This window comes from Loxodonta africana, chromosome 24, assembly GCF_030014295.1.
Source record: "Loxodonta africana isolate mLoxAfr1 chromosome 24, mLoxAfr1.hap2, whole genome shotgun sequence".
In the NCBI taxonomy this organism is placed as follows: domain Eukaryota; kingdom Metazoa; phylum Chordata; class Mammalia; order Proboscidea; family Elephantidae; genus Loxodonta; species Loxodonta africana.
In genome coordinates, this window is record NC_087365.1 from 30,520,572 (window position 1) to 30,546,030 (window position 25,459).

The 25,459-nt window shown below is 40.9% G+C and overlaps 2 protein-coding genes across 2 annotated transcripts in view; one reads left to right on the plus strand and one right to left on the minus strand.

The window, feature by feature from the left end:
* The first annotated feature begins 6,285 nt into the window (after window positions 1–6,285).
* Window positions 6,286–8,335, plus strand: DEFB128 (defensin beta 128). The gene is made up of 2 exons (XM_023549883.2): window positions 6,286–6,787; window positions 8,050–8,335. The coding sequence occupies exons 1-2, from the start codon at window positions 6,739–6,741 to the stop codon at window positions 8,283–8,285; spliced, it is 285 nt and encodes a 94-aa protein (XP_023405651.1). The 5' UTR covers window positions 6,286–6,738; the 3' UTR covers window positions 8,286–8,335.
* A 15,253-nt stretch (window positions 8,336–23,588) lies between these two features.
* DEFB127 (defensin beta 127) overlaps window positions 23,589–25,459 on the minus strand; it is a 128,355-nt gene continuing 126,484 nt past the window's right edge. Inside the window, exon 2 of the mRNA XM_064276471.1 lies at window positions 23,589–23,918. Coding sequence (XP_064132541.1) covers window positions 23,665–23,918 — 254 coding nt within the window. The 3' untranslated portion in view covers window positions 23,589–23,664. The remainder of the gene's footprint in view (window positions 23,919–25,459) is intronic.

The window sequence follows — 25,459 nt, forward strand, 5'->3', positions numbered from 1 at the left end:
AGTCAGGGCTCTCTTTTTTTTTTTTAGTCTTTCAGAGGAGTCCCTGGGTGGTGCAAAGCATTAAACATTTAACTATTAGCCAAAGGCTGGCAGTTCAAATCCACACAGAGGTGCCCCGGAAGAAAGGCCTAGTGATCTGCTTCCGAAAGGTCACAGCCTGGAAAGCACTGTGGAATACAGTTCTATTCTGCGCACGTGGAGTTCCAGTGAAGTCAGGATTGCATAGAAGGCAACTCCTTTTTTTCAGGCCTTCAGGAGAGACGATAGCGTGAGATGGAAAGGGATAGGACTGAGAGAACTAGACACTTTGAGTTATAGTATTTGCTTTGGTGCTTACCAACTATGTGATCTTGGACAAGTCGCTTTTCTCCAAAATTGTTCCTGCTACATTGACTGTTTTGAGGATTAAATGGCATAAACCACTTGCAAAGCTAGGTACCTAATAAGTGCAGGACTCTGGGGTCTGGAAGGTTTCCCTTCCCTTCATCCCAGAGAAACGCTGCCTTCTCCAAATCCTCTTCTTTGTCCTCTTTCCGTGTCAGCTTGAGAGGAGTTGTAAATCTGTTTGATCAAATTCCAGGTTACTGACTGGGCCACAATTACTAGTAGGTGGAGTCATTGTCTTTGAAAAGATCACCTTCCCTCATGGGCGTGGCTCTTTCATTGTTCTGGTTTCTTCTTCTATCTACACAGTGAAAACAGGTAAGCTAGCCTAGAGCTTTTTCTGTGCATGGGGAGCAGGCTCAGCCATGATTTTATTTTTCTTTTTGGTTTCCTCTCCTTTTCTTGCCTCTTTCAGGCTAAATGGGCAGTAAGACCAATGTCCCCTGTCATGGTGGAGAAGACCAGGGCAACTTGCTTTAACTTTTACATTATTGTTTGAGATTGCTCATCTCTCCAGTCTTATACCTCATGTGGCAAGCCAGTATGTGGTAAGATTTGGGTCTGGGCTTAAATGAAGGGTTATAGGGTGGAGAAATGCCCCCTTAAGTATGCCATATGCTCCAGCTCTGTGTACCAAGGAGTTCACTCTTTTGCATGTATAACTTCCTTGGGAACCTCATGGGAAGGAGGGATGGATTCAAGTATTCCTGAGCTTTGTGCCCATAAAATTGTGTGATAAAAAGACCTACACTCTGCCCTATGATTAATTCATAACCAGGGAGAGCTCATTAAATGTTAGCTATAAAAACACTCCTACCTCTTTTTCTACAGTTAAAACGTGGGACCCAAATAGCTCCTATTCTCTGAGGGCAGCAGGGTGTGGTGGTTACAAGTGTGGATGCTGGACTCTGGAGCTTCAAATCCTACCACTTATTAGGTGTGTGGCCTTGGACATATTACTTAGTATTTGTATGCCTCAGTTTCCTCCTGTGTATAATGAGAATCTTAATATCTACTTCATTGGGTTGTTTTGAGGATTAAATAGGTTCGAACAGTACCTGGTACATAGTAACTCTTCAGGAACTGTTAGCTATTATTATTAGTAAAAAAGATTAGTGTGAAATTCTTTTGCAACTCTTCAATGTAGCACACATTTTGGTTTTTATTATTAATGACATTATTGTGTAAAAAGTTATCGTAATTAGAAATCGGTGGTGGAATAGCAGAATACTGGTGCATAGGGATGGATGAAGACTCTTAGAGGCACTGCTTATTTTGAGGTGATAACGCTGAAAAGGCTCAACAGACTGTTTTAAAGCATTGCTTGTTGGGATGAGCAGGTGGAAAGAGAATGGAACTGTATTAGATATTGCTGAAGAGCTGTTATTCCGTCGGGTGCAGTGATTTACTTAATATGTCCCTTCTAGCCATTGTCTTTGTAACTCCCACACAATGATTGGGTGGGACTATGCAAATAAGGTGCTTGTGACTTACCAAGGGGATTGGACAGCTAGTTGCTAATGCAAATAAGGTGCTTGGAAGCCTTGTGGGGGTGGGACCATGGAAATAAGTTCTACAAAACCCTAACGAGTGAATTGGTCAGCTTGTCATCCTGCTAAGCTTAAAATGAGTCATCCCAAAGGCAGAAAAGGGGAGTCCTCACTGTCACCAAGAAGAAGTGATGTGAGCATCTTTTGGACCCAGGGTCCCTGTACTGAGGAACTCCTAGACCCAGAAGAGAGAGAGAGAGCTGTAACGCCAGAGATGGCGAGGCAGCAGAGAAACCACAGACACAGAACCAAGATACCTGTGCGAGATGGTGCAGTGGGCTTCCAGGCCCATGGAGCAAGGCGATTATAGTGGGTGCCCCCATCCAGACAGCAAAAGAGCTTAGTGTCTTTGGGCAGGAGGCTTCCTGGTAGAGTGGGGTTCCTCTGGGAGCTTGTCAGCTGAGCTAAAAAGCTTCATAACACTTTGCTGAGCAGGGCAGAGGCCAGGCCACCCCAAGAAGCCCTAGAGGCCAAGAGGCCTGAGGGGCCCAAAGACCCTACGTCCAGGGAGAGGCTGCCTGAGGGCATCGCTGAGAAAAGGCTGTCCTGATCGCAGAACTGTATCCTGAGTCATTTCTGATGCCGAATTATAACCCGTTACTTCCCTAATAAACCCCCAAATCTTGAGTATGGTCTGTGAGTTCTGTGTGGCCATTGCAACGAATCACTGAGCCCAGCAAAGGAGCGGGGAGTGCCATGGGAGGGATGGCTGCTGTAGGAATTGGTAAAAAGGTTGGAGAGAGGAGGTATGTTTGACCTCCCTCATAAGAATCGGCCTTGGGCTGTTGATGCTGTTAGTGATTCCCTTCCCCCCTTGTGAAGTTAGATGAGGAAGTTGGATGCCGCCTCCAAACCATCTTTACACTCTGCAATCTCTAGTAGTTTTCTTGAAAAGGGACAAATGCCTTTAGTTTAAAGCTCTGAAATGCTAAGAAGGCTGAGTCTCTTTAAACAGAAGGAAAGGGTGGGCAGTGTCAGATGTGGCTAAAAGCCCCAGGAAGAAGAGCTGTGCTAGAATTCTTCCAATCACACTGCTGGAGAAATGGATTCAACCACAGAGGCAGAGGTAGAGGAAACTTGAGTCACTTGTAGAAACCAGGAGCTACTATAAAACTGAGGATGCTCTCGAGGGTAGCAATTGGTACTAAGAAATACATCTTTGCTGACTGGCTGAAATACGCTCCTGGAGCTCTGCTAGAGTGGGAGCTATCGGATGCAGGGAAAAAGGATGATAGACATCTACTAAGAGAGGGAATTTCTTTTCCTTCGAGATCTTAAACATGGAGGGGGTGGAAGTGGGGTTGGGGACCTTCCAAAGAACCATACTTGGCTGAGGTCAAAGTTCATAAGAACGAAGTATCTCATCTCTCTTGACTCTAGTTGAAAACATTAAAAGAATTCCCATGTACTAAACTGTAGCTTAGCTTCTTCATTCTTATTGGACACAAAGGTGGCAAATTATTTCCTGCATAGCTGCACATCGCCTGTTCATATTTTTCTAAGTCTTCTTCCTTGGGCTATCTCCACTTTACGTCTTTACAAATGGAACCAACTTCTCTACTCCAATGAGTGGACGTGAATTACAGAACAAGCGAACAATTGGTTATCCTCCAGAAATGTGGAAACCCTGGTGGCATAGTGGTTAAGTGCTACGGCTGCTAACCAAAAGTTCGGCAGTTCGAATCCACCAGGCACTCCTTGGAAACTCTATGGGGCAGTAGTACTCTGTCCTGTAGGGCCGCTAGGAGTCGGAACTGTAGATTTGATGTTGATCTTTGAATCCACAGGTGATTCTTTTGCTTCCTGTGCTCATAACAGGCACTTAATACATGTTTTTCGAAAGAGTATTTCCTTGATCCACAGCTCCTCAGTGCGAAAGACCGAGAAAACAATACAAAGTTCTTTTTATACCATTTATATTTTGTTGGCAAGATTTATGTACAAATGAGCATCCAGTTACAATTGAGAGAGGGGTTTTTCATTTTGAGAGACTGTAGTCAGATCCGAAAGCAGGATTTCCTCGCAGAATCAGGGAATAATGCACTGTTTTTCATAATTGATGACTTTTTTATTCTTTTAAAAAAATATTGTTGTAAAAATATAAAGAACACAACATTTGCCAATTCAACACTTTTCACGTGTATAATTCAATAAAACCAAGTACATCAATCATGGTGTGCAGCCATCACCAATACCTGTTGCCAAATTTTCCATCCCCATAAACAAAAACTTTGTGCTACCTAAACAGTGATACCCCCTCTCCCCACTCCTCCTGCCCCTGGTAACTGATATTAATCTCTAATCTCTATACCTTTGCCTATTCTAGGTACTTCATATTAGTGAAATGTACACCATTTGTCCTTTTGTATAATCAGTGACTCTTACACTTTTCTTTCTCTCCCATCCTCCACATATTCACTCTATCAGCACATTCTCTCAAATCGATCTCCAGAATATAACCAGAATCCAACAACCTCTCCCCATGTCCACTGCTTCTGACCTATCCCAAGTTACCATCATTTCTAACCTGAGTATTGCGGTGACTTCCTAACAGGTCAATTTATTCTCCCCTTTCTCCCTTCCCTCTGTTCTCCATAGACAGCATGACCCTTCTAAAACATAAATCAGATCATGGGACTGGTTAAAACCCCTCAATAGCTTCCCATTCCAATGACAAAATCCGCAAGGCTTGATACGACCTGTGTTCTGCGTGCTTCTGCCTCCTCATTTTGCACTATTGGCCTCCTTACTCACTACACCCACCTAGGCTGCCCTTCTTGCCTTCCCTCGAACAGCTCAGGCTTGATTTCCTCTCAAAGTCTTTGCATTTGCTGTTCTCTGTTCCTAGAATAAAGGTCCCTGGGTGGTGCAAATGGTCTGTGCTCAACTACTAACCTAAAGGTTGGCAGTTCCAACCTACCCACTGGTGCCATGGAATAAAGGCTTGGAGATCTGCTTCCATAAAGATAAGAGCCCAGAAAGCCCTATGAAGCAGTTCTACTCTGTAACACATAGGTTGCCATGAGTCAGAGGTGACTTGGTTTGGTTTTTGGTACCTGGACTATTTCCATGTGATCGGACCAGTCATGGGTTACCTCATTTGTCACCTTCTCATAGAGGGCTCTTATGTTCATCCTGACTTATTTGGTTCTTGTCTCAAGAACCATTTATCCAATTACTTGGTTAATTTTCTTCATAGGGTCCATTTCTAGTTGAAATAACTTGTTTATGTGTTGGTGCCCTTCTCTCCAGTAGAAGTTAAGCTGCATGAAGGCATGGATTTTGTCTCTCTTATTCTCTGCTTTACTTCTAGTGCCCGATACAATGCCTGACACACATAGCAGGTGCTCAAAACATTATGGGTTATTTTCTGTGCCATTTGAGGGTTACAAGGACTACAGCTACTACTTGAGGGGGACAAGGGCTCTGGTTACCGGCAAATATGGTAAACTATATACAATACTTGTTCCTCACTAAGAGTTTAATCATCATCAACAAATCTTTATATAAAAAAAACACAAATTCCAAACTTCTTCCAGGTACTGGCACAGATAGAAATTTGGATTAGATTTTTTTTTTTTTTGTAATTACCGTACCTTCAAGATTCTGGTGCCAGAAATTGCAAAACGATATAAGTAGCCTTTTTAAGGAAATGGTGTCTTAATTAACTTTATTACTGTCCTGGGATATTTTATTTAGCTGTAATTTGTTGAGTATTTTTCAATCATTCATTCAGTAGTTGTATATCAAGCATATAGCATGAGTTTTGTGCTATGCATTAAGAATTCCAAATTGAAAAAGATCAGAGTCTGCCTTTGAAGGCCTTATAGATTATTGGTGAGAAATATAATTGGCATATGACATGGTGAGACCACCAACAAAAATATGTACAACCTACAGTGGTGGCACAAAGAAGGGAGTTTGCAGTTCTCTTATTCGGGTCAGAGAACCTATCACAGATGTGGAGATCATTGAACTTGGTTTTGAAGGAAAATTAGGAGCTCACAAGGGGATTAGGAGGGAATGGGGAGCATAAGATAATTTAAGAAGAAGGATTTAAAAGTGCAAAGAAACAGATTATGGAAATAACAAGTCAGATAGGGGCACCACAACTAGTTTGGCTGGAACATACATGGTTCCATGAAACGGCCCTAGAGAAGTGAGCAGGGGCCAGTTCATAATGAGTTGAATACTGTGTGAAAGAGATTTTATCTTTTGAAAGATTTCAGCTGTAAAATCGAGCTGTCATGAATGGCTAAGGCTTTACAGGAAACTCTAAAATAGTATCAATTTATCTAACCACACCTAAAAACAATCTTACTCCTAGAATGCCTATCTGGAAGTTTCATATGTTTTAAAAATTATCATTGTGTGCACTCATGAGCCTACATTGACTAGATAACGATTTCCAGGTTACTTCTGAGAGTGAAAAGTGGTACTAACTGAATGAGCTCTTGGAACAGTTGGGACAAATCAGTACTGTCCCAGGCGAACGAGGACATATAATCAACCAACCTTGACCAAAATGGGCTGATGGCGCAGGTGGAGAAATCATAGCACCGGCTCTTTAGGGGCTCACATCCTGAGGAAGGGGTAGTAGGTGTGATTTGATGGAACATTCTGTGACTGTGAGCTCCATATTTGGTAGTGTAGGTGGGGGTGGACTTGGATTTCTTGTCTGTCCATGTGGGTTAAAATGAGAGCTCGGAAGGCCGACAGCACCCAAAACTCTGGCTCACCTTGAAAGACTGTATAACATAGATCACTGGACAAAGATATTTTGCTGTCACTTTCTTCTGTAAACATGAAGCTGTTTCTGGTTCTTATTATTCTGCTGTTTGAGGTACCCACAGGTAACTTGTCCAAATATACCATGAAATCCTAGGAGGTATTACTGTCCGTAAGAGTGGGGACAAAGCCTTAAAGATTGTTGATACCAAAAATACCCATTCTCCTGGGTGCCTGACTTGAGCCTATGCCTTAGAAGAGAGAATCCAGGGAAGTAAGAAGAGATCAGGGCAGCCCTCTCAGGGGTCCTCCTCAAAGGAGAGAATTACCTTTGTAATGCTGAACACAGGTTTCACCCAGGGACCTGGTTATTCCTTTTTCCATTCAGATTCATTTTCAACCTATACAACAGTAGTGCGAGGGTAATGGGAACAACACAAAGTTTAGAGTCATTATTTACAAGTTGTGTGAATCGAGCTAATTATTTTCTTTGAGCCTCAGTTTTCTCATCTGTCAAGTGGGAATAACAATTCTCTTTCATAGTGTTGTTGTTAGGATTACATGAGTTTACAAAAGTGAAGCACCAAGTTCATGGTAAAAGCTGTCAGTGAGAGTTCCCCTCTCCCGTGCTGCTGTAGGAAGATGTGTCTTTGTATGTCCCTAAAAATTGTGAAAATCTAGGATCTTTAAGGAGATAGATATATATAGAATTGGGTTTGATACCTGGAACATATTTATCTGGGATCAGAAGAAGGATAGAGAGAGGAAGAGAGAGAGCAAGAATGAGAAAGAGAGAGAAAAAGGAGTTCTCAACGCATTTATTGCTGAGACCCATGAGGGTGGTATTGACAAGGAGAGATTTCTGCTGTCCAGGTCAGTGTGAAACCTAATTATACCGTTAACTTAAAAAGTCTTCTGTGATGTTCTTTTTAAAGTTGATTTGGCTCTGAATTGGGCTGGTAGTGAAAAGTTAGTACTCTCCGAGGACGTTGAATCCAGTTATGGCTGACAGAGTGCTAACTTTGGAGCATGGAGGAGAGAATTAGCATTGCCAGGGTTCTACCGATGGTACATAGCTCCTATTGATAACCAGAATTGAGCTTTCTCCTCCCTTTTCTTATGTAAGTTCTAATCTTCTCAGAACCAATTGGGCATTGACTAGGAGCTTGGGGTCTTGGATGCCCTTAATTTGGGATGATTTTCAAGGAGTGGGCTCTGAGTTTTCTCTTATCAGCGTAGGACTCACTTTGAAATTACAGGAGGCCCTAGCTCCTGGAGAACCACATACCTCTTCCACTCCCAAATTGTTACTGTCTTCCCGTGACAGGGACAATCTCCCTGCCTTAGAAACAACTAACCTTGGTTCAATGTTGTTTCCTGTGCACAGATGGGATACGACCCAAAAAATGCTTTAATAATATAACAGGCTACTGCAGGAAGAAATGCAAAATGGGAGAAATATATGAATCATCGTGTCGAAATGGGAAATTATGTTGTGTTGATGAAGCAGATAACAAAAAGTCAAAGGAAGTTCTACATCCACCTCAACTTGCAGAAAACTCCAATGTGAGTCTGGATTATATGATTTTACCGACCATCACAGTTTCCACAATCCAATTATAAATCAAACTCTTGTTCCACTGGTCTCCACTCTTCTTAAATCAAAAGTACTGACTAATCCAGCAGTCTGGGGCAAGAGATTTATGGACTTCCTTCTGTGAACTTGATCTTCCAACTAATAAAGTCCTATGCCTTTCAATGAATTTATTTATTGAGGTATTCACTCATGGTTTTGAATACTTCAAACATAAATGAATAGTTACCATGTTCCAGGCATTACATTAGGTAAGATGGGTGATATAGAGATGAAACGAACACGTTGGTAGTGGTGGGGGTTAGCCTCTTTATTTTATACGCAAGACAATGTTTCACAGCCTTTCAGGCCATGTCTCCTCTTTTTATGAGTTTTCTTACGTTTAAGCAGAACTTTGGGCGTGCGTGTGTGTGTGTGTGATAAATATACAGGGTTTTGTTAACAACCAAGAATTAATTAGAAGGAGGAAGATGTTTGAACATCTTCATAGCTTTTCTTGGGGGTAGGTCTGAAGGGCAGTGATGAGATGTAATGATAATTCCAATACGTCATTTGAAGCTTATTTAATGGTCATGCCACATCTAGTAGCAATTTGACATAATCGAGTTGACACAATTTTGGGACAAGTATTACCTGTAGGATATTTGAAAGCTTTGCATATTCTTTTTGTTTCAGTAGGGTAAAATTTAAGGCTTCAAAAATGAAGACACAGTTAAGAAGTTCCTCATGAGCCACATAAAATTTCAGTAGGCTGTAATGGTAGGAAATGCTCTCTAAATGAACGGAACAGAAAATTTTGTGGTGACATCCACTGTTGTTGCCCAGCATTGATCCTAAACACCTTTTATGGAGCTAACATTTACTCATTTGGGATAAAGAAATCAATGCCCTTAGTCTTCCATGAGCAGCTCACCATCTTGTTTCACTGGGAGAACAGAAAATTAAATATTTCGAAGACATGTTAAAATTTTGAGAGTACACAAGAACATTCCTTTTAGCTAGCTTGGCTTTTGAGAATTCTGGAGAACTGTATAGGAAAAAAGACTGGGCTAGATTGCAGAATTTTAAAGAAACTTTTATTGATTTCAGCACTATGGAAACTAATGTATGACTATTTTCAACCTAATTCTCAGAGGGCTTTGAACAAGGGACACATAGAAAGCCCTTTCTCCATTGCAATATTTCACAATGCCCTCTTTTTTTCAGTTTTCCATCACTGTGGGACCAAAGCCAAAAACCAACGCTTTTACCATCAAGTTGATTCTGACTCACAGCAACCATATAGGACAGAGCAGGACTGACCCAAAAGGTTTCCAAGACTATAATCTTATGGAAGCAGACTAATATCTTTCTCCTGCAGAGTAGCTGATGAGTTTGAACTGCTGACCTTTGGGTTGGCAGCTGAGTGCTTAATCACTGCACCACCAGGATTCATTCACTGTGAGCCACCAGCGGCATTTTTACAGAGGGTACATTCTGTCACTGTGATATGTAGATGATGTTGGCCCATTGACTTCAGTCTATAGGTATCCTAACTCACATACATGGACTCACATACGTCTAAATGAGTCCATTGATAAATTAGATACAAGAATCCGTTTTGGTTTAGTTAGTATCAGACCAAGAGTCCGCGGGTGAAGCAAACAGTTAAGAGCTTGACTACTAACCGAAAATTTGGCTGTTTTAACTCACCCAAATGTGCCTTGGAAGACAGGGCTGACGATCTGCTTCCAAAAGTTCACAGCCATGAAAACCCTGTGGAGCAAGTCTACCCTGCACACATGGGGCTGCTGACTCAGAATCGACTTGATGGCAACTAGCAACAAGTGTTAGGCTAACTGGGGAAAGGTCTCCTGAGTTTGAGAGAACAGTATAATTAGCTGGACAGAAAAATGAAGCCCTGAATTCTACTTTGGTTGAGTGGATCTAATCTTTGCGTTAACTCGTTCCCTATCACCCCTCTGGTATTGAAATCGACTTGATGGTAACTAACAACAACAACATCTCTTCCATACTTATAGAAGAAGTAGATCTGGTATTGTTAGATGCATGTTTTATTATTTTTATATACAAAATTAAATTAAGTTCCTGTGTTGTCATTATTCAACCTTTTGGCACAGGAGGTATTATTTCAACCTTCCTTATTCCTCTTGGATCTGTCTTAGAGTATTCTCTAAAATCATATTCATAGACATTTAAGAATTGCCAGGTTGTTCCAGGTACAGTTTTCTACTCAGTCATAACAACTGGTATCACCCATTTCTCTGAGAATCCTGGACAATGGTCTTGAGAGGTACCGGAGATATTAATCTTTTCCTACCTACCTGCACCCCCTCTTCTTAGAAAATTTACTCATAGCTGTTCTCAGAGAATCTAATTCTATGGGCTCTGCCCAGAAAACAGAGGGCCTGTCTTCTTAGCCACAAGCAATTGGACCAGGGTGGGTGACTAATATGTATGTAGAGGCTGAACCTACTGCTTTGAGCACCCATCCTGGGTTCCGGTGCACTGATGGATGATAAAAGATGGAATGAAAGGCGAGAGAGAGAAAGAGAGATTGATTTCCAGAACCTGGTTTAGTCCCTTAGGCCTCATGTAATTGCTAAAATCTCTTATAACAGGCCCTTCTTTTCTGAATTGAGTTTTAGTGGGTTTATGTTTCCTATGGCCTGATGTCTAAGGCATGATGAATAGTGTGTAGGGCATTTTCTCAGGCACAGAAGTACAGAGGATTTGTTTCTTAGTAATTCTTTTATAAACTTTCTTTAAATAGTAACTTTTAATATGCTTATTGTTGTTAGTTCTCCTCCAGTGAATTCTGACTCATGGCAACTGCAGAGTAGAACTGCTTCGGAGGGTTTTCAAGGCTGTGACCTTTTGGAAGCAGATCACTAGATCTTACTTCTGAAAGGCCTCTGGGTGGGTTTGAACTGCACAAACTTTCAGTTAGTAGTGGGGCACTTAACCGTTCAAGCCACCCAGGAAGCTCTTCCTTAGTAATTCTTAATTAGTTAAAAAAAAAAAAAAAATGACAGTGACAATAATTAAGCCTCACTTCAACAATTGATTTTAGACACAACAAGGGCTTAAGACAAGCCAACTTTATGATGTTGAAGCAAATTTATGATATTATTGTGCATTCATGGGTAAATTCTAATTTAATCTCAATTACTCAGTGGCCTTGGGAATATATAAATATCCATTACCGTAGTACTTTTCAAACTTTCAAAAAACATCCAATTAATACTATCAGAAAATATGGCTAAACTAGTGGGAAATAATTAGAAGGAAAAATAGTTCAAATATTATCATTGAATAAATCTCACTCAAATAGTTTATGTTAGACAAATGTCAAAAGTCCAGATGCAATTAAATAGTATTTCCTGAGTGTTCAAGAATCAAGTCACACAAAGCTTAAGCACATCTATTTGGAATCCTATACTATATCAAAGTGGAAGCATGAAAATGACAGGATAGCAATCCTGTAGCATTCCTTGGTATGTTTCAACATGGTAAGGATTGGAGGGCAATTATCTATAACTTCTACAAATTAAAATGAATTATACATAGTAGATACCAAACCAAACCAACCCACTGCCATCGACTCGATTTCGACTCACATAGTGCATAAAATCTAGTAAACCAACTTGAAGTAATAAAATAAAAATTTGTCAACATATCTTTATTCTCTAGTTAAGAATAGTGACATGGTAAGCATTACCACTTTGTGAAAGCATCAACAAAACAAAACAGAAAACAAACCAGACCATGTTAAATTGAAAAAAAAAAAGAGTATATTTCAAGTAACTCCATTGATAACATGCACATAGACAGCATATCCTCTGGAGATTACATACAGCCTAGCTTTACTTTTTTTAATATATACTTTTTTGTTGTTGTTGTACTTCAGATGAAGGTTTACAGGACAAACTAGCTTCCCAATGAACAGTTAATACACATATTGTTTTATGACAATATGTGTATTAACAACCCCATGACATGTCAACACTCTCCTTTCCTGACCTTGGGTTCGCAATCACCAGCTTTCGTGTCCCCTCTTGCCTTCTAGTCCTTGCCCTTGGGCTGGTGTGCTCCTTTAGTCTCATTTTGTTTTATGGGCCTGTCTAACCTTTGGATGAAGGGTAAACTTCAGGAGTGACTTCATTACTGAGCTAAAACGGTATCTGGGAGCCATACTCTCAGGGTTTCTCCAGTCTCTGTCAGGCCAGTAAGTCTGGTCTTTTTTTATGAGTTAGAATTTTGTTCTACATTTTTCTCCAGCTCTGTCTGTAACTCTCTATTATGATCCGTGTCAGAACAGTCTGAGGTGGTAGCCGGGCACCATCTAGTTTTGCTGAACTCAGTCTGGTGGAGGCGGTGGTAGTTGTGGTCCATTAGTCCTTTGAACCAATCTTTCACTTGTATCTTTAGTTTTCTTCATTCTCCCTTGCTCCCAAAGGTGTGAGACCAGTGGAGTGTTTTAGATGGCTGCGCATAGTCTTTTAAGACTCCGGATGCTACTCATCAAAGTAGAATGTCGAACATTTTCTTTATAAACGCTGTTATGCCAATTGAGCTAGAAGTTCCCCGACCACGGTCCCCACAGCCCTCAGCCCAGTTAGTCAGTCCCTCAGGTAGTTTGTATGTGTCTATGGAGCTTCCATGACTTTGCCTTGTATAGGTTGTGCTTGTTTCCACAGTATTGTATGCTGTCTTACCCTTCACTAAAGTTATCGCTTTATTTTTTAATTCTTTACTTTTAAATGTATTTATTTTGAAAAGTTAAAAAGTGCAATGGAGAACTGGACATGATTAAAATAAAAAACTTTTGTGCTTCAAGGGACATCATCAAGAAAATGAAAAGACAACTCACCAAGTGGGAGAAAAGTTTTACAAACCATGTATTTTATAAGGGACTTATAAAAAGGCTGTAGGGGAGAATTTGTTCCTTGTCTCTTAAATTTGTATCTCTGCTGTATATTCACATGGTCTTCTCCTCTGATTATGTAGGATACATGTGATCACACTTATGGCCCAATCAGATAATCCAGGATAATCTCCCTATCTCAAGATCCTTAATTCAATCACACCTACAAAGACCCTTTTTCTACATAAGGTATCATTCACAGGTTCCAGCGACTAGGATGGGGGTATCTTTGGAGGGTTGTTTTCAGCCTACCACGGGGGGTGATGACTAAGGGATATGGAGTATTTTTTTGAGGTAATTGAAGTGTTTTAAAATTGCTTTTGGTGATAGAGTACAACTCTATGAATATACTAAAAGTCATTGAATTGTACACTTTAAATGGGAGAATTGTGTGGTACGTGAATTATATCTCAATAAAGTTGTTAAAAAATTACAGTGAATAATAGAACAAATGTCCTTATTTAATATCCCCAAATGATTTCATGATTTTTCTTCAGATTTTTAAATAAAAGAAATAAAACATCTACTTTCACTTATTCAATTTCACAATTCCCCTAAGCAAAAACTATGCTCAACTTAACATGCATTTCCTGTCCGTGTTTTTAAACTTTGAACACACACACATGCACATCAGTACTTTATACTTCGTACTTCATACAGTGTTATTTTAATTTCTAACAACCACAAATAATACCATACTGTATGTATTGATGTATCACTTGTTTTTTTTCAAAATATTTCCAGAGTGCAGGGGTGGGTGGGTTTTGCAGCTGGACTTTGGGCACCCAGTACTGTTGGCTACTGGGAGCCAACTGTTGGACTGGGAGGCACCACTTATTCTTGGACCCTTGTCATGGGTGGCTAGGTGGAGTCACGGAGCCACCAGTCCTGACTCCTGATGTGGGTAGGTGGCCCTGCTTAATAGGTAGGGTGGTGTCAAATGTCATGAATCTGCCTCTCCCCCTTAGCTGTTGCAGTTGAAAATAGGGTTCAGGTATATACCCTGTTGTTTTTTATTATGCTAGTAAGGGCCTATGCTGTTGAATGGGCTCACACAGGCCTAGGCAGGGGCAAAAGGCATTCAAAGTCCATGAACCCCTTATGCCTGTGCCTAGGCAAAGGGGCAGTGGCTGCCCTGAGTTCCCGTCTTAGGGGAGCTAGTGGTTTCTTTTTTCCTGTTTGTTCATTTGTTTATTTTGTTCTCTCAACAAAGCCAGGAGACTGGCTCAGGTGCAACAGGTCACATTTCTGGCCTAGGGGGCATGGCAACCGCTGGACACTGAAGGGATGGAGCAGAGAGAGGAGGGGGCAGGTGAGGGAAAAAGAGGCACTTCCCAGAGGGGGAAGAGTTATTTTGATCTAGCAAAGTAGGTTAGATGCTTGCACTTGACTTTCAAAGATCCAGCCCCATTTCCCCTGGCTCTGGAGGCTTGTGCATACTCTCCAGTGCTCAGGACATAGAAAAACGCATCCTGGGTACTACTGCTTGCCTCAGCCTGAGTTCACCCAAAGATCCAGCCCACAGGCTGCTGGCCAGGTCAGTTCTGGCACTTCCTTGCTGTTTCTGAACTGTCTCTCTCCCTCCCCCTTCTGCTCAGTCTGACTCCTCAACTTTGTCTTTGATGTTTAGGGGTCCTAGATTGTCATATATAACCCATCCCCTTGTTTTTTGAGGTCTTTGTTGTAAGAGGGACCACAGGAAGCATCTGGCTATCCTGCCATCCTGGCCCCCCTCCTAATATATTATAAATTATATGGATTGTGTTGTCAAAATCAAGAGAAATGACTGATTCTCTTTGGGTCAAAATTTATATGTTAATATTTCTTCTTATGTTTTGGCCTAACATCAGACAGAAAATGCATAATATTATGCCATAATTTTATTATTTCTTTGTTGCTAACTTGGTCACAACTTTACTTTTTTTTAGTCTAGCATCAAAGCCAGTGGTTTGACTGGGGAATTTACCTATGAAGTCTTTTTTTAAATTACTACCCAGGTACTTAGAGACTTGATAATTCTGGTCTATCCTGACTATATGATATTATTTCTCAAAATTATTATGTAATGTATTATATCTTAAGCTCTTTGAAAATAAGGTTAAACATTATATTTAGAAATATTTTTTCTTAAGTTTTTTTTAAACTGACTTTATTTGGCTTTGAATTTTGTAATTAAGAGTATTATGTTCATAAATTAATCAGGGCTACGTTTAGATTTGCCATCTGCAGATAAGTTTTTATTTACTGATTTGCTGAAAATGTTTGACCAAAATCTTTCAGCGGAAAGGTGGACTATATCGGACTTATGAAAAGAACTGTGACTAGGCTGACTGAAGATTTCCAGAACTCTTATGTAGAAGCTGATGGGTTCACAGACTGTGACTCATCCAGAATCACGTAAAATAGAAATTAATAACCACATAAGACTGAGTCAAAGAATACTATGGGTTTTGTGTGGGAATATTCCTGGTGTTTTAAGGTCTTACTTTCTGGTTATAAGAAACCATTTTCTTTTCTCCTAAATTATCTAACTAATGGATTTAGATATTGTAACTCCTTTTTTGTGTGTGTGCTTTAAGTGAAGGTTTACAAATCAAGTCAGTCCCTCATACAAAAACTTATACGCACCTCGATATGCTACCTGCTCTCCCCCTAATAAGACAGCACACTCCTCTTCTCCACCCTGTGTCCATTCAGCCAGCTTCCGATCCCCTCTGCCTTCTCATCACACCTCCAGACAGGTGCTGCCCATGTAGTCTCATTTGTCTGCTTGAAACTAGAAGCTCAGTCCTCACCAGTATCATTTTTTGTCTTACAGTCCAGTCCAATGACTGTCCGAAGAGTTGGCTTCGGGAATGGTTCCAGTCTTGGGCTAACAGAGGATCCGGGGTCCATGACCTCTGGGCTTCCTTTAGTCTCATTCAGACCATTAAGTCTGGTCTTTTTATGAGAATCTGCGATCTGCATCCCACTGTTCTCTTGCTCCATCAGGGACTCTCTGTTGAGTTTCCTGTCAGGGCAGTCATTGGTGGTAGCCCTGCACCATCTAGTTCTTCTGGTCTCAGTCTGATGTAGTCTCTGGGTTATGTGGCCCTTTCTGTCTCTTGGGGTCATCTGTACCTTCTGTCTTTGGTGTTCTTCATTCTCCTTTGCTCCAGGTGAGTTGAGGCTAATTGATGCATCTTAGATGGCTGCTTGCTAGAGTTTAAGACCCCAGATGCCACTCTCCAAAGTGGGATGCAGAACATTTTCTTAATACATTTTGTTATGCCAATTGACCTAGTTGTCCCTTGAAACTGTGGTCCCCAGACCCCTGTCCCTGCTACTCTGGCCTTCGAAGCGTTTGGTTGTATTCAGGAAACTTCTTTGCTTTTGGTTTAGTCCAGTTGTGCTGACCTCTTCTGTATTGTGTATTGTCTTTCCCTTCACCTAAAATAGTTCTTGTCTACTATCTAATTAGTGAGTACCCCTCTCTCTCCCTCCCCACCCTCGTTACCATCAAAGACTATTTTCTAATGTGTTTAAACTTTTTCTTGAGTTCTTGTAGTGGTCTTATACAATATTTGTCCTTTTGCAACTGACTAGTTTCACTCAGCATAATGCCTTCCAGATTCCTCCATGTTATGAGATCTTTCACGGATTCATCGTTGTTCTTAATCCTTGCATAGTATTCCATTATGTGAATATACCATAATTTATTTATCCATTCATCCATTGATGGGCACCTTGGTTGCTTCCATTTTTTTGCTATTGTAAACAGTACTACAATGAACGTGGATGTATATGTAGATATTGTAACTCTTGAATTAGAAGTTCTTATTGGTAAACTTAGCAAAGTTGTAAATATCAACCAGAGAAGTGTCTGAAATTTGTTCAAGCTGTGATTTTACAAAATAGAATGGCATTCCATTTCCCATTAGTTCTCTCAACAATTTTGTGCCTTAATAGATAAGTGTTGCTGTGTTTATATTAATATGCCACCAGAGGTTCTGCAGTATGTAGTTGCTGTTGAGGCAAAAAGTTGTTGACGTCAAAAGCAGTTAGTGATGCTGCTTATCTATAAACAAACACCTCATGAAATCTGTTTCCTTGGTTCGAAGACCTTAGGGTCATGGTTTCATTGGCTATGTCTGAAAATTGGCCTAATATTATTGTTAGTGTTTCTACTTCCTAGTTCACTGTATGGTGCCTAGGATCTTAAAAACCAGATTGTGCCCAAGTACCATTACTGAACATTTTTGGTCGAAGATTCTATAGCAAGATCATGATCCAAAGGAGGGAACCATGAAGGAGTTATGATTTTCCTGGAATCCAGATTTCTGGCTTTCATGGAGGTTGGGATAACCCACACAGGCCATTGCCTTTGGGTGTCCTTTTGAATCTCGAGTTTTCAGAAACAAGTACAGCAAAAAAACTTGTTCCTGAAGCTACTTTTGAGTCAAACAGTGGTCCAGGTAAACTAATAAGACCATTTTACTCTGAGCATTGTTCTTTTTTTGAAGAATTCAGTCTGTTTTGAGAAACAGACTCTAAAGATTAGCTTGAGAGCTATGTTTAAGGGAAATCAGTAATTAGTTTAATTAGTCTTCAAGACAGTGTTGTATGAAATGCCTTTTTAATATTTGTAATCAAACTGTCACCCCCTTACTATGCAGAAAATTATGTATCTCAAAGAAACTAGGTTCTCAGAAGAGACGGACCTCATGGATCAGACTCTGTTTTGTCTTAGACTCCACTTCTGCTTCTGAGAAAATGACCCACGACTGTTAATAGGTAAACCAGGGAGGGGCAGCTTGCCCTCAGGAAGAACACTTAATATGTTTTAAATGGATTAACTGAAGACCTCCAACAGGAGAGGTCTGGCTTTCCCATGCATAGAGGCAATTGAAAGCACCACGGCTTGGGTCAGGCATGCCTTAGTCATCAAGGTGACATCTTTGCTTTTCAACACTTTAAAGGGGTCCTTTGCAGCCGTTTTGCCCAATGCAGTGCATCTTTTGATTTCTTGGCTGCTGCTTCCATGGGTGTTGATTGTGGATCTAAGTAAAATGAAATTCTTGGCAACCTCAATCTTTTCACCGTTTATCATGACGTTGCTTATTGGTCCAGTTGTGAAGGTTTTTGTTTTCTTTACTTTGAGGTATAATCCATACTGAAGGCTGTGGTCTTTGATCTTCATCAGTATTTCAAGTCCTCTTCACTTTCAACAGGCAAGGTTGTGTCATCTGTATAACACCCGTCGTTAAGGAGTCTTCCTCTAATCCTGATGCCCTGTTCTTCTTCATATAGTCTAGCTTCTCAGATTATTTGTTCAGCATACAGATTGAATAGGTATGGTGAGAGGATACAACCCTGACACACACCTTTCCTGACTTTAAACCACTCGATATCCCCTTGTCCTGTTCGAATGACTGCCTCCTGATCCATGTACAGATTCCTCATGAGCACATTTGAGTGTTCTGGGATTCCCATTCTCCAGGGGGTTATCCATAATTTGTTATGATCCACACAGTTGAATGCCTTAGCATAGTCAATAAAACACAAGTAAACATCATTCTGGTATTCTCTGCTTTCAGCCAGCATCCATCTGACATCAGCAACCATCCTGGTTCCACTTCCCCTTCTGAATCTGGCTTGAATTTCTGGCAGCTCTCTGTCGATATACTGTTGCAGCCACTTTTGAACGATCTTCATCAAAATTTTACTTGCGTGTGACATTAATGATATTGTTCAATAATTTCTGCATTCGATTGGATCACCTTTCTTGGGAAGAGGCATAAATATGGATCTCTTCCAGTTGGTTGGCCAGGTAGCTGTCTTCCAAATTTCTTGGCATAGATGAGCAAGCACTTCCAGTGCTGCATCTATTTGTTGAAACATTTCAATTGGTATGCCATCAATTCCCAGAGCCTTTTTTTTCCCCATGCCTTCAGTGCAGTTTGGGCTTCTTCCTTCAGTACCATCGGTTCCTGATCATATGTTACCTCCTGAAATGGTTGAACGTTGACCAATTCCTTTTGGTATAGTGATTCTTTATATTCCTTCCATCTTCTTTTGATGCTTCTTGTGTCATTTAATATTTTCCCCGTAGAATCCTTAAGTATTGCAACTCGAGGTTTGAATTTTTTCTTCACTTCTTTTAGCTGGAGAAATACCGAGTGTGTTCTTTTGGTTTTCTAACTCCAGGTCTTTGCATACCCAAACCCCACTGCCGTCGAGTCGATTCCGACTCATAGCGACCCTACAGGACAGAGTAGAACTGCCCCATATGGTTAACCATTACTCCACCAGGGTTTCCATATGTCATCATAATACTTTGCTTTGTCTTCTCAAGCCACCCTTTGAAATCTTCTGTTCAGCTCTTTTACTTCATCATTTTTTCCTTCTGCTTTAGCTACTTGACATTCAAGAGCAACTTTCAGAGTCTCTTCTGACATCCATGTAGGTCTTTTCTTTCTCTCCTGTCTTTTTAATGACCTCTTGCTTTCTTCATGTATGATGTCCTTGATGTCATTCCACAACTTATCTGGTCTTTGGTCGTTAGTGTTCAATATGTTCAGTCTATTATTGAGATGGTCTCTAAATTCAGATGGGATATACTCAAGGTTATACTCTGGCTCTCACCGACTTGTTTTAATTTTCTTCAGTTTCAACTTGGACTTGAATATGAATCATTGGTGGTCTGATCCAAAATTGGCCCCTGGTCTTGTTCTGATTGATGATATTAATCTTTTCCATCATCTCTTTCCACAGATATTGTCAATTTGATTCCTGTGTATTCCGTCTGGTGAGGTCCATGTATATAGTCAGTTTATGTTGATGAAAAAAGGTATTTACCATGAAGAAGTCGTTGGTCTTGCAAAATACAATCATGCAATCTCTGGCATCGTTTCTGTCACCTAGGCCATATTTTCCAACTACTGATCCTTCTTTGTTTCCAACTTTTGCAGTCCAGTCACCAGTGTTACCTGATTAGGGTCCATGCCCTGGAGCAGTTGAGCCAATGGAACATACTCTAAGTCAGAAAGAGTGAGAAAGTTTATTAATAAGATGCATACATCACCGGGGACTCGGCAGCAACACAGGCTGTCTCTATGGAGTCCCAAAGAGCAATTTTACATTACAGCTTACATAGAATTTTACAAGGGTTAGAAATGTCTTTGTAGTTAATTGGCCAGAGATGTGCTCAAGAGGGGTCATTAGTTACAGGATAGTGACAAAAGTTACCTGCCAGACCTCATTTACTAGGCTAAAGATATACATATCTGATATCTGGGCTCCAACTTTCCTGTGGGGGTTGTATGCAACAGGTGGTCAGACATGACAAAAGGTTATTTGGCTCAGTTTAAAACAAAGAATGAAGTTATTAACATTTGGTCAAAAGAAAGTCATTAACAGAGGTATGCGAAGGAGGGGGCAAGCAGAGGAAGGAGAAAACTTACAGGCTCATCGTGGTGTTAATTATGTCAAGCTCTCAGTTGCCCGTTTTGAAATAAGAAAAACATGCTGGAGAGTATTCGGGGTCACACCAGTAATTATCAGTGCATCCTGACTGCATGTTCGATCAATTTCAGACTGCAGAAGTTGGTAAAAATCTTCAATTTCTTCACCTTTGGCCTTTGTGGTTGGTGTGTAAATTTGAATAACAGTTGTATTAACTGGTCTTCCTTGTAGGTGTATGAATATTATGCTATCACTCACAGTGTTGTACTTCAGGATAGATACTGAAATATTCTTTTTAACAATGACTGCAATGCCATTCCTCTTCAAGTCGTCATTCCTGGCATTTAGTGAATAGTCAGTTGTAAACCATACTGCATAGGCAATAATCACTCACAATCCCTGTACCCCTTCACCCAACTTGCTGGCTAAGAGAAGAGGGGGTGCAATTCCTAGGTCCAATATTTGCCCCTTCCCTGAGAATATACCAGACAATTCTGAGCCGGGCTATAGTTCAAAATGGACAATGGTTCTGGATGATCAATGTCCAAAAAGAAAGTGAGGGAATAACACAGATCCCCAGACTGTGGAAAATTCCACTACCTCAAGTAGCTTTGCATCAGAATTCTGCTTTCTTTGCTTAGCTCCTCCCAGCAGCTTTTGCATTAGAATCCGGTTTCCTTTGCTTGGCTTTCTCCCCCACAGGTTTGCATTAGAATCCTGCTTTCTTTGCTTGGCTGGCCTCCATAATTTTTACATTAAAATCCTGGTGATGCATGCAGGGTTTACTATGTAAACCCCATTGGGTATGCATAGTATGATCAAGAATGTTGCTCGGGTAATTTGTGTGAACTCCCTATTGGTAAATCCCTTAGAAGTAACCTTTCCCCTCGCCCTTGTGGAAGCAGTTTTGGCCATGTTGCCACAGAAACCTCAAACCTGATCAACCAACAGTCTATGAATGTTTAGATCTCCAGTCCCTGAATTCACATGAATGGCATGGGAAGTAGTGCAGTTCCCAGAATGGAAATCACAAGTGGCCATGTGTCATGGATTGAATTATGTCCCCCCAAAATATATGTCAACTTGGTTAGGGCGTGATTCCCAGTATTGTGTGGTAGTCCCCTATTTTGTGATTTTCCTATGTGTTATAAATCATAATCTCTGCCTGTGGCTAAAGAGGATTAGGGTGGGATGTAGCTCCCTTGCTCAGGTCACATCCCTGATCCAGTGTAAAGGGAGTTTCCCTGGGGTGTGGTCTGCACCACTTTTATCTTAAAAAACAAGAGATAAAAGGAAAGGGGAGCCAGCAGAGAGTTGGGGACCTCATACCACCAAGAAAGCAGTGTCGGAAGAAGAGCGCATCCTTTGCAGCTGGGATTCCTGTGTGGAGAAGCTCCTAATCCAGGGAAATATTAATGACAAGGAATTTCCTTCAGAGCCAACACAGAGAGAAAGCCTTCCCATGGAGTCGACGTTCTGAATTTGGACTTCTAGCTTACTAGACTGTGAGAAAATAAATTTATCTTTGTTAAAGCCATCCACTTGTGGTATTTCTGTTATAGCAGCACTACCCAGAAATTAGCAGCACTAGATGACTAAACACCATGGAAGACGAAGGACAAAGGAGTTTCTTCCAGACGGCAGAAGCATGAGCCATGGAAAAAATAGACTGGGAACTGCTGTTCGATTATGCAAGGAACAATTCCATCAGCAGGGCAGGAAGACCTCAATATTCTTGTCCAGTGGCATGTGTTATGTGCTATGGGCCATGTATTGATTCCTATTTTCCCCTTTTTCCAAATGAGAATTTTAATTATGCTTACCCAGTTCTTTCTTCACCTAGTTCTGTTTTATCACCATTGGATTGGGAACAGGTAATACATAATGCGGTAAAAGATGACTGAACTGCTAAGGACTATGTTTAGACTCAATGGAGATGACTGAAAACAATTTTGGACTTGAGAGTAAAAGTAGCAACTTGCTAATATTGTGATCATAGGATGTGGGGGAAGGGGAAGCCATCCCTGATGCTATGTTTAGATCTCAGTCTTTTAGTGAGCCTGTGCCCTGGGCTGTATCCTTCACTAGTGCTTGGCTTTTTTTTCCCCCCTACCTTTAGCTGAGACAGGAAGCCTAGAGCGGGCTGGAATTGGGTACTTCCCCACCCCACCCAGGGCCGGTTCCAAAAAACCAAACCCATTGCTGTGAAGTCAATTCTGGCTCATGGCGACCCCACATGTTACAGAGTAGAACTGCTCCGTAGGGTTTTCTTGGCTGTAATCTTTATGGAAGCAGTTCACAAGGCCTTTTTTCTATAGTGCCACTGGGTGGATTGGAGCCACTAACCCTTAGGTTAGTAGCTGAGTGCAAACTGTTAGGCTTTGGTAGAATAGTTTCCCTTGATACTATTGTTAAGTTAGTTAGCGGAGTCCTATTCATCTCTATTTTCCAAACTCCAGAACACAAAAGCTTAAGAAAATAGACTTCTTCATAGCTCAACTTTGAGTGCTCTGTTCGCCAACCAAAGTGCATGTATATTCTCCAGAAATGTCTTGTCTTTTCCAATTTCATTTCATTTATTGATGCCATTCTAGCTACTCAAATTGCCTTCCGTACTAACACTCATCTGCTGAAATCCTACCAGCTCATAAGGCACCACTTTGATCCTAAACACACTCGTGGATTTTTCCTGAACACTCAGCTTCACCTTTCCCCTCCCAAATTTCATGTCAATTTTTCCTGAATTTCTTATTCCAGTCTTCCAGTGTTATGGGCTTATTTTAGTGCACAGGTTGTATCCTCCCCTTTGCAAGGGTCGGTTCTGAGTTGTCCTTAGCAATCCATCACCTCAGGTAGAGTAAGCATTCAATTTCTGGTTAAAGAACAAATGAGTCAGAAGACGGGCTAATGAGCTTTATTAGAATGTGCTTGAAGATCATTCTGGGAACCAAGGAACCAGAAATGAAAAGATATAAATTTCTTTACCTTAGTTCATTGGAATAGGCTGAGAAAAAAATGAAGAAAAACTTGTACTTGATTTATGGAGAATCTGGGTTAGGGCTTGAGATATTTTCCATTGGTGTATCGTAATCTTGAGGCAAAGTCAGTGCATACGTTATAGGCTTTGGACGCGGAGGGTTTGTAATTCTTTTACGGGCTTCCACTTCTTTGATACTGAGGCAACAATACCCCCCATTTTTACACAACAGCTCACGAATTTCAGTAACTTTGCATATCTTCCTGCAGCGTCCTTGCACATAGTCAATCCAGCATTTTTTACGCTGTTCGGTGACTGTGCACAGAAAAGAACAATAGGCCAAGGTTAGTACTTGAGAGTGAAAGGCAACTTGGGTCGTGAGGAAGGCGGAAGAGATTTGTATGGGTTAGGGGCAGGGCAGATCCACAAGGCATTTCCCCATAATATCCCAAGAAAGATTCTCCAGGAAGGTGAACTTCAATGTTTATGTCTAACTGGGTTAGTTATATTTAGGTCCTCTAAGATTCTGGACTTTGCTTCAACATCTGATGGACTCCACCAAGACAATCAGATCTTGTCGGAGAAAATAAAGGAGCTCAATCCTTACTTACAGGCTATGGAAGTATGTTCTATCTGGGAATCCCAGCAAATACGCCTCCACCCTGAAAGCTCCTAGGCCATCACTACCTTACTGCTGCCCTATCCCTGATGCCCAGAGAATGGTAAGTGGTTATGATGGATTCATGTCTGAGTCCAACTATTTTTGGGGGCCACACCCACTACCACAGTCAAGGATGACTTTCATCTTACCCAGTCAGGTGTTTCTCTCCCATTGTCTTCCTGCTCTGTTCCGAACAGAAAACCAAACCGGTTGCCACGGAGTCAATTCCAACTCCGGGTAACCCCGTGTGTGCAGATTAGAAATGTACTCCATCGGGTTTTCCAGGCTGTGACCTTTTAAAAGCGGGTTGCCAGCTCTTTGTTCTGAACCACCTCTGGGTGGGTTTGAGCCACCCACTTTTTGCTCAGTAGTCAAGTGCTTAACTCTTTGAGCCACTCGGGGACTCCCTCCTTTACTACTTTTCAGAACTTTATACTTTTGCAAATGCATCTCATCCTTTGGCTTCTATGTCATCACAATTATCTGGATGTCCTTCTAATTCTCAGACTTGGTTTATCCCTCTGTGACTTCTCATTCTCCTTCCAGCTCCAGAGGCAAGAATTCCCCCAATGTTCAATCCCAGACCTTTGCTCACCTCCATGTATATTCTTTCCTTTGTTAATCCCAAATGCTTTCAGTGATCCAAGAGTTGGGCTGCTCGTATTTCGGCATCTGGGCTTGTACTCTCCTCTGGGCTAGACCCCAGAGGACAAAGACTAAGGACAAAAACGATCCCTTCAACTCCAGGTTTTGGACTCTTAATGCTTAGGAATTTAGGGATCTAGGGACAGACCATTACTATTTTTATAGATAGTGACAAATATAAGAGATTTTTTTTTTTTAACGTTTGAAACTCTGGGTTTATTTCTATATTACAAGGGTAAATACCTTTTTGTTACAAGATTAATATTATTTACCATTATAAAATTTGGTTAGTAAAAATAGCCGAAAAGCGAATCTAGCTTCTGCATCCTAGTTTTTATTTTTTATTTATTTAGTTGTTGTTTAAGAAATTTGGTTTTGAATGAGAAAACATTCTCATTTTTAAGTTCTTAGCGTGTGCCGAGGCCTATGCTAGGTGCTTCACACGTGTCACATCAGTGAATAACACTCCTATGAGCCAGATGTCATTATCTCCACAGATGAGGAAACTGAGGCTCAGAGAGTCTTCACCATTTCTCCAAAATTGACAAAC